Below are 10,024 nucleotides of genomic sequence, written 5' to 3' on the forward strand. Positions count from 1 at the left end.
CTCTTTTGATTGACCATGCACTTTTCAGATATTTGTGGCCATGTCCATGAGATAAGGATTTTAGTCTTACATTACATTGTTGTTAAATTGCTAGAAATGAAGACACAGTTGAGGAATAGTTGTTGTTTTTTTTAAAACTTAATGATCATTTTCACAGAAATGTAATGGTTTATATTTACTTTAATCAAATATAATTTAGAGGTTAAAAGTGTAACCATATCTACGATTTTTCATACAGAATATGACAAAGTATTATTAAAACGCGTTTAAAAAGTAGAAATGAATGATAAGGACATAAAAAGGACACTTTTAACAACAAAAAGAAAATGCTGAAATATTGTATGTTCTTTTTCACGAAAAGAATAAATCTGAAATATTCATAAATACATTACACTTCGTCAGAGTCACATTAAACAAAACTCTGCTGATTTAAGTGTTTTGGATCAATGTTACAGATTCAGAGAGGGCGGGGATTTGTGTGGTGGGCGTGGCTTGTTTCGTGGGTGTGTCATTTCCGCTCATCCCATGTCCGTCTCATCTGTCCGGCTCAGTGTGAATCAACAACAGAAACATTACAGCTATTTTACAGCCTTTACTCAAGCAAACGAGTCTCTTTTGAACACAAGGCCTTCAAAATGTATTTATATTTTGAAAAAGTCACGAAAAGCTCATAAACTGTCCCTGTTTAATTCCCCTATCCTCCATTATCCTGATGCTTTGAAACAACTGAAGTCCATCGGACGAGGAGGAGAGACTAAATCCCTGAGACTTAACGTTTTTGCAACGAGGTAAATATAAGCAATCCGTTTTTATTCGCATTAAACGATACATTGTTGATTACGCTTATTTTGTGTTAATTAATACGGTACGCAGCAGCTATAAATTATGCGCGTGCTGCATCATCTTTAATCGTTTTCAGTAATTTCATCAGTATCGATAGATTGTTGCTTTCTGTAGCTAGTTACGTTTTAATTTTCTTGTTTGTTTTTGAGACGTAAAAAAAATATGTGCTGGGAAATCCTTAGGTGTCCTTCACATGCTTCATTCATGTTTCCGCAGTGATTTCATCTTGAATCCCGTCTAAACTGTAAAGGAGTGTATATAGTTCTTTAGTTTACTGCAGGTGACGTGTTTATACCCCATAAAGGCTGCATTCATCACATCATTGAAGAGGAACAGTTGGCCACATGGAGAATGGAGACTGGGCACACATGGTAAATATAAACAGACAAAATAAAGCAACGGTTCTCAACCCAAAACCGTGTCGATATTGTTTACTGTACAAATACAAACAGAATAATGTGCAAAACAAGAATAAATATATATATTTGACAAGAAAAGCCATTTGTTTTGGGTCGTTGCTAGGGTGTTGCTTGGCAAGAATTCACAAATATTTTTGTCAGCGGACCCCTTTGATGTAAAATATTAATGTTAAAGGTGCAGTGTGTAAATTTTGGCTGCATCTAGCGGCGAGGTTCCGAATTGCAACAAACGGCTCAGTCCCCCCCCCCCCCACCCCCCACCCCGCTCACCCCTCACTTTAAAGGTCCCCTGAAATGCTTTGGAACACACTATGTGTTGACCTCATTTGAACTGAAACAAGATGACAGGGCGGGACATATCAAGCAGCCCTGCCCCTTTTTATATCACAGCTTGGCCTAAAGCTGTTCAGAGCCGTTGAGCTCCGTAAAGCTGCATTTGACAGGGTATGACAGCCACAATCGCATCCATATTGCTATAAAACATAGCATTCTGTATAGAATTCAAATAGGTCCGATATGTTTTGTGGTCTGCGCTGACTCACACTTGTGATCCGCACTATCCGTACTATCGGATCTCTGGACCGGAGCAGAGTGTGTGTGCGGTGCGGTGGTTAGCGTGACACTGTGCACAATGGAAAGCATATTTACACTGTCTGAATCGTTCCCTGTCCCCCCCATTCACCATACAGAAAATACTAATTCTGTGAACAAGTAAACTATTTCAGCATCAATTTATAGTGTAGGGGGCGGGCGCTTCGAATTCTAGAAAGCATTTGATTGGACAGAAAGTTTGATGAGAAAATGAAGTACGATATGACGTCAAAAAAATCATTGAGCCGTTTTGGCAGAAGTGACGAACTGCATGTTTATATCTTCTAAATATGAATTTTGTCACTGTTTTGGTGCACACTGGCATACCGATAACCTTAAGACTAGCATATTGATACTAACACCCAAAAAACTTCAATTTTGATTTTATGGGACCTTTAAGCCTGAGACACACTGCACGATTTTTGGCTGTCCCAGACGAAAGACTGGCATCGTGTAACAATCGCAGCGATTTCTGATTCGCCACGATTGTTTCACGATGCCAATCTTTCATCTGGGACAGCCGAAAATCGTGCTGTGTGTTTAGGGCTTTAGAGACACTACGGTGGCTGGCACAGGACGTCGTAGTCTGCGACCGCAGAGAGTAGCCAGCAATGAGGTTTCTTTACAAAGGTAAATGAATGAATTATATTTACTTAGTTATTCAATAAATTGATATGTTATTGCAAATATTATTGTTACTTGTTCATCATTGTGTCAGTGTTTTAATTCACAAGAACAACATAGTGACGAAACGCGCTCTGTTTGTCCTTTAAGGGCTGCTGTACAAACATGGTGGCGACTTCCATGCAAGGGGACCCGCGGTGTATGTAGATATAAATTGTTAATTCTAAGTTAATAAAAACATAACGGTTCATTATGTAAGGTCTTTATACACCTCTGAAAACCTCTGTATATTATATTACATTTCTGTCAATAGGTCCTCCTAAATGTTACACACTGCACCTTTAAGTTAATATTTTAATAAATTTAACAGCACATTTGCATGTTCACAGTTATCTAAGTTGATTAATGGTCACTTGAAAAAAAATCTTTTTTGAGTTTTGATTTGTTTTTAATGATCAGTTTGGGAAACCCTATTCTCGTGCTAATATACAGTTACGGTGCTTTGCTATGCAGTTGCTAGAGTGTTTTGTGTGGTTTCTAGGGTGTTGCTAGACCAGGGTTGTCCAGATTTGGTCCTGGAGTGCCGGTGTCCTTCAGAGTTTAGCTTCAACCCTAATTAAACACACCTGATCCAGCTATTCAAGGTCTTAATAAAAACTCCCAGGCAGGTGTATTGAGGCAAGTTGGAGCTGAACTCTGCAGTACACCGGCCCTCCATGACTGAGTTTGGACACCTTCGTGCTAGGCTGTCAGGACAGGTAGTTTTCAGGACATTAGCCCATTTCACACGGCAATACTAGTAAATTGCCATAAAATTACTGAAACCACTTTACCTGTAAATACAAAAATGCGCTGTTCACAAAGGCAACGATCTTCCGTCTTTTTACCAGTAAAGCACCATTCAGACATCCATTTCAAAATGCTGGTAAATTCTGTGACATCGTTAACCAGTTGACCTCTTAACTGAAGTGCCTCCCAGTGTTGTGTTTGAAACATGGAGGGGGTATACACAGTAAACCTTTTTGATGTTTTCATTTTTGTGTCAAACGTTCACATTCATACAGCGCTTTTGGCCCAGAGACATCGTTCAAACCGAACTGCACAGTGCAGAGTAAGGCCCAGTCCCAATTCTTCCCCTACCCCTACCCCTTCGCCTACTACTTCCCCTTGTCCCTTGAAACAGAGTGTCAAGGGGTAGGGGTGAAAATATTCCCCTAAGAATTGGGACACCACTACTATACAGTCACACATGATCATACAGTCACGTCTAGCTCCTACACACCTGGTGTGCTAGTGTGCATTAGAGCCTTGGCGTTCAATATTAATGTGCTGCTTACTGACACACACACACACACACACACACACACACAAACACACACATCGGAGATGGCGCAGCTCACACATCCAGGAGCAAAGAAATTTGTCAACGCTGCCCCACGACTTTTATTAATAACAGTTTAAATACTGAATCGCTATTATATTCTCCAGCAATGAGAGGATAAAATCGCTGTTTTTGAACTAAACTCACTCACTGCAAAGAGAGACACATACATGCAACTTTCATCTCTCTCTCTCTCTCTCTCTCTCTCTCTCTCGATTTGGCAACATTTGAGAAAAGGGTTTAGCGATTTCTAATTATTAATAGTTTTCATGTGACATCACACCCTTATAGGAACGCCCACCTGGCAGGCAAAACGAAGCTTTGCTCCACTGACCGCCAGCTATTTTTACGCAGATTGCATCAAGTAATAATGTAGTAAAAACGCAGATATTAAAAGGCGAGATTCAGTGGACACCTTATTGATGATGTTTATTTTGTACAGGCAAGAGGATGAAGCCAGAATATAAACGCGATGTGCAAACCTTCACATTAAATGGCTTCCCATAGAAAACCATTAGAAGGAAAACACTGAACCGTTAAGCGGATTGCGTTCATATTCCGGCCTCATCTGCTTGCCTGTGTAAACTATGCATCATTAATGTGGTGATTACTGAATTTGATCTTTTAATATTACTGTTTTAAATATATTAAGGCACTTTAAGTGTTTTTACAACGTTTTGTCGCACTGTTTATGATTGAAATATTGCAGCGGGTGCTCAATATGGATTGCAAATGGCTAAAACTTGAATTGTGTTCGGAAATACCTTTGTTTTATTCTTTTGAGAGGTGATCTAAATATTTGCGGCTGTGAAACAGATGAAAAATTTACACGCTTGTGCAGCAGTTCTATGGACGTTTTGCCCTCCAAGTCTTCGAGCCGGTCAAGTGACTGAAAACTATCAATTGGGGGGACTAGCCCCCCTCAATAGAGTGGTGGAACTATGATGTCACTTTGTAGGCGAAAACCCGGAAGAGAATTAGCATTTTAGTACTTCCGGTTCCATCATCCCAGAGTCAATGGGTTTTTTGAATGGGATTTTGGTTAAATCCCTTAAATAAGGTCCGTGGTTTACACAGGCTCAAGATACTTTCTACGCAACATTGCACGACCAAAATGTTTGAACACGATTGCAATGTGATTTTATACAATAGTAGTTCAATAAACAAGAATTTAAAATTAATTGACTTCCATTTTAGATAAAATATTGATTGTTTTTGCTCAATTTCACTGGTGAAAATAGTTCCAATCAAAGCCACAGCAGAACTGTTTCTTCGAGCAACATAGCAGTGTTTCGTTCCTGAATGAATCCACGTTTTTGAACGAATCAAGTGAGTCAATGATTTACCCTGCGTTCCATTCAGAAGGGCTCATCCCTATGCCCTAATCCCTTAAGACTAGCATTTTTACCCTCCGGAGTGAGAGCTTCAAAGGGTTGAAGGGTGTAGGGGACCAAACAACTGTTTCTTGAAGTGCCCTTCTGCGTCATCATCCCATGCCCACATGGAGGAGCCGTCATCATGGAAAGAATCTGTGCAAAGAATCATGGGAGCCTGAAGTGTCCATCAGTTGTACCCTTCGAAATCTTTCATTCCGAAGGGCCCTTTGAAGTGGCTAGTTTTGAGCACTTCGGTTTGGAACGACCCTTCAATATGGCGGCCATGATTGTTTTCACTCCGAAGTGCCCTTCGGAGGGCAATATATCCTGTTTGGAACACACCGTCAGTAACCCATTCATAAAGACTAGTCACTTGACTCGTTTCTGAATGAATCAGCCGTTTGAACGAATCTGTTGAAGGACTAAATGACTCACTCGGTCAAACAGTCATTCGCTGCCACCTACTGTTTGGTTTCATATTTAAAACTAGCATTGCTACGGTGGCCGAGAGAGCTCAACGCACTGCAACTTCAGAAAACACATGCAAATAGAAAAAAACACCAGCAAATCAAGAAAACATCTTCATCATTTTGACAGCACATGTGATTTGATTAGAAACAAACACGCATAAAAAGTGTTTAAAATTACAAACATATCGGATATGCGAGACTGACGGGCGGGTAGGGAAAGGGGTTTGAGTGATAATCAATGTCTAACCTGGTTAAAAAATATTTATGTTATGCACAATATATTTAATCTGCAGCAACATTGTGAACTTTTATAGTGATACGTTTGGTCATTAACTTTTAAATGTATCATCGTTATGCAAACATATGAAGAGAGTTCTCGGCATGATAGACCCATGACTGGCAGTTTAATGTGCCTCTTCACTTCTCTCCAATATGGTAGGAAATCAAACTAAATATGGATAATGTTAACTTTGACAAGATGATTGACAGTGTAATTTAAATGGCAACAGAATGCACGTAACTAAGCAACAGGGTGTCTATTATGCAGTTATGATGAAGTAGAATGTCCCAAAGCTTGCCTACTATTCTCAAAAGTATGTAATTTATCTTCACAAAAAGAGTACATACTTTTAGGGCATAGTAAAAGTAGGCGAATTGGGACACAGCAACTGTGTGGACAGTCAGTCGTCTAGATTGGATTCCAATCGGATATGCACAAAATTGGATTTGGGCTGACAGTCTGAACGAGGCTTTAGTTTAAATACTAAAGTTTTCATAGAAACCAATGTTCTTAAGGGTAGTGAAAGCAGCAAATGTTGTTTTCAAGGCTGAGCCCCAACAAATCTTCCTTGGTCAAACAATTTGCTAAAGTTCTGCTGGGAAACAACATAAGTTTGGAGGTCAGCAACTAGAACAGCACCAAATCAATGGATCTGCATGGCAATTCATGCTGGTCTAAAGTGGCCTTTTCAGCAGAAATTGGTTGAGTGTTTGTAATATCAGTGCATGCACCTTCTTGACATTCTCAGCAGGAACAAAATGCATGTTATATTTATGTTCTTCTTTGTTGTAGATGATGGATACGGTTACCCTAAACGTTGGTGGCCATTTGTACACCACGTCGCTCTCCACCTTCCAACGTTATCCGGACTCTATGTTGGGCGCCATGTTTCGTGGTGACTTTCCCACTTCACGAGACGCCCAGGGCAACTATTTCATAGATCGAGATGGTCCTCTATTCCGTTACATCTTGAACTTTTTACAAACCTCGAAACTGACACTACCATGCGACTTCAAAGAAACAGATCTCCTTAGGAAGGAAGCAGACTTCTATCAGATCGAGGCCTTGATCCAGTGTTTAGGAGACACCAAACCCCTTTATCCATTGGACACTTTTGAGCAAGTGGTAGAACTTTCAAGTACTCGTAAGCTGTCCAAATACTCGAACCCGGTGGCGGTCATTATCACCCAACTCACTGTCACCACCAAAGTTCACGCGCTACTTGAAGGCATCTCCAACAACTTCACCAGATGGAATAAACACATGATGGACACCAGAGACTTTCAAGTGTCTTTTACCTTTGGACCATGTGATTACCACCAAGAGGTTTCCCTTCGGGTGCATCTGGTGGAGTACATCTCCAAGCAAGGCTTCACGATTCGCAACACGCGGGTTCATCACATGAGTGAACGCGCCAATGAGAACACGGTAGAACATCACTGGACATTTTGTAGAGTTGCGCAGAAGGTTGAAGACTGATTAATACTGCATTCATGTCTGAACATTAAAATTATTTATTGGTAAAATTCAAAGCAATTTGAGCAGTTATGAGTTTAACAAAGATATTAGTGATTTTTAATAGTTGCAAACTCATAATTAAGGTAATTCTGAAATTACCTGAACACACCACATCTCCACTACAGATCCTGTTTGAGGTAGCCAGTAATGAACACAATGAAAATAAGCGCTATATAAATGCATCATTCATTCAAAATGTTTTCTGTTGTATTTGTGCAAACTTGTCCTATCGTATTTTATGCATCATCTCTCCCACTTCAGATGTGTATAGACAAAAGGAACGTGAACAATTTCTAGAGCTACTATATACCTCATATACCTGGAAAAAGTGACAAGTTTTTTTTTCTTAATTGTCAAATCCATATATGCAACCTTTAAATCTGACATTTTAATATATAATGCATCAGTGTTAAATATACAGTATTCAGTTGTATTTATAGTATTTCTGCAGATATTTTGTCCTGTGATTGAGTCCTTCAACTGTAAATGGTTTGCATGATTCTGTGGTATCTGCATTATTGTTGATTCAGTAATATTTCCCCTTTGAAATGTGAAAATTATGTAATTTGCATGATGCACAATATGTTTCGTTGCCCATAGCTTTGAGCAAAACAATACCTCTTATGACCAGCTTCTAGACCAGACCAAATTTTGGAGTTAATGTCCCATTTAAAATTAATTTTAGTCTCAAAATGCATGTAAGACTCAGGTTAGCGTCTTTGAAGCTGAGTACATCCATTAACATTGAAGAGTTCATTCCTGTGTGTAATGAATTTGACCTACACATTAAAAACAAGAGTTTCATCATACATTGTTTTTATTTGGTTGTAGATGCCTTTGAATAACATTGGATTGGGAGAACCTTTAGTTTTATTATTGGAATTAATTTAAATTATTATTCTAGTGTAATTTTTTAAGTTACTTTTGGTGCCATTCTTTCAAATGCAATAACTTGAATAAATAATAACTGGGTTATCTAAATCTATTTTGATTTTGCTTAAAAGAAAAACTTGTGCAAGATGTTAAAAATGGCAGATCTAAAATATTTATAATTTATTTTTATTGAATTAGTCATAATCTTGAATTGATGAAAATCTATAAACATGCTTCTCTTTTTGTGAATATTGCATTTAAAGCTGCAGTGTGTATTTCTCTGCAACTAGTGACGCCAAATGAAATTTCAGTCCATTTGTTTGAGTGGTGTTGCACAGCAACAATAACTCAACCAATGGTGTAAGTTTGGGGTGAGGAATGTTTGTCTGATCAATGACAAATAGGGAAATTTGTTTAAATAATCTCTTTATGCATACTGCGTTTTAGCATTTAAAAATACCAACAGTATCAGTAGTTAAATGAAATATGGTAAATAACCACTAAAGAAGCAGGTAACTGGTAACTCATTAGCCATGTTTCCCCTGATTTTTCATTAATCATAAAAAGCTTTGTACAATGGACACTAGCATCAAGATTCACCATTTCTAGATTAATTAGCATGGCCTATTAGTACTGACAGCTTTAGCATATTTCTGATAGCTAGCATTGTGGTTCAATTGATAATTTGCTCCTGGTGCTACCAGAAATCTAAAAGTGATGTCTACTGGTAATGTGTATGTGCAGGTGGGCTAGTTCTATTTTGGTGTTATCTAATATGTTGTAGCAGTTCGTTTTTCTGAAGAAACGGTAAGTGGTGTTTGCTCATGTAAAATTATGCTAGGGTGGTTGCCATGGCGTTGCAAAGTAGTTGTTTTTAGCACATTACTATGCAGTTGCTAGGGTGCTCTGGGTGGTTGCTAGGTGGTTGCTCACTATCCTCAGTAAAAATAGCCCACCACCAAGTCTCTATGATATCGTCGTCTCTAGATAAATCTTGAGATCTCCCTTCAATACAAATCTTTTATTTATTTATTTATTTTGTCCATCTTTGGCCTAGCTGGTCTTAATAATGAAAATTGACAGGACACCTCAGCAAATGACATGATTAGAATAATCCAGTTACTGAATGTTGTACACCCCACCATGCCTTTCTGCCATTACTGGGCCAGCTTAGCTGGCCAAAGTTTAGCTGGTTAGCATGGTAGTGTACGCTCCTGCTGGTAGATGCTGTCTACACGAACAACCTGCAAAGAAAGCTAATGCTAAGATGCTAATGCTTCTTTAGAGATACAGTATCATGTTCATTAGATTACAGCAAATACTATAAGATCCTATGTTTTAAAAAAGGGTCCTTGTGCATGTTCTTTGTTCATTTGTGTATATTATTTAAGCTTTCCTCATTGCAGAACATGTCCTAATTCTGTGTTGACTGGTATTGACCCATCCACCAAATCATGAAATGGCCGCCATCAGAAGGACTGAGAGGATGTCCCTCCAAACCAAAGTGGAAAAATTTAGGAGAAAGTGCTATTAGAATCTTCTATCTAATAAAGACAGTATACTGGCCATGGTATGCTGGAGTTAGCAACAGTATTGCATAAGCTAGAAAAAAAAAAAACTCTAGTTGACCAGTACCACACTACTATGTC

General features: G+C 38.7%; 1 protein-coding gene across 1 annotated transcript; it reads left to right on the plus strand.

The window, feature by feature from the left end:
* Positions 1 to 520: 520 nt before the first annotated feature.
* Positions 521 to 8,310, plus strand: LOC306867193 (BTB/POZ domain-containing protein KCTD6-like). Its single transcript, XM_079412777.1, has 3 exons — positions 521 to 788; positions 1,060 to 1,214; positions 6,777 to 8,310. The coding sequence occupies exons 2-3, from the start codon at positions 1,188 to 1,190 to the stop codon at positions 7,461 to 7,463; spliced, it is 714 nt and encodes a 237-aa protein (XP_079268903.1). The 5' UTR covers positions 521 to 788; positions 1,060 to 1,187; the 3' UTR covers positions 7,464 to 8,310.
* Positions 8,311 to 10,024: the final 1,714 nt, after the last annotated feature.

Source organism: Barbus barbus (genome assembly GCF_936440315.1).
Source record: "Barbus barbus genome assembly, chromosome: 49".
NCBI lineage: Eukaryota > Metazoa > Chordata > Actinopteri > Cypriniformes > Cyprinidae > Barbus > Barbus barbus.

Excerpts from the sequence above, each read along its gene's own strand:
- LOC306867193 (XM_079412777.1), top strand. The coding sequence starts at position 1,188 with ATGGAGAATGGAGACTGGGCACACATG. Across the intron at positions 1,215-6,776 it reads ATGGAGACTGGGCACACATG|ATGATGGATACGGTTACCCT; the intron begins GTAAATATAAAC and ends TCTTTGTTGTAG.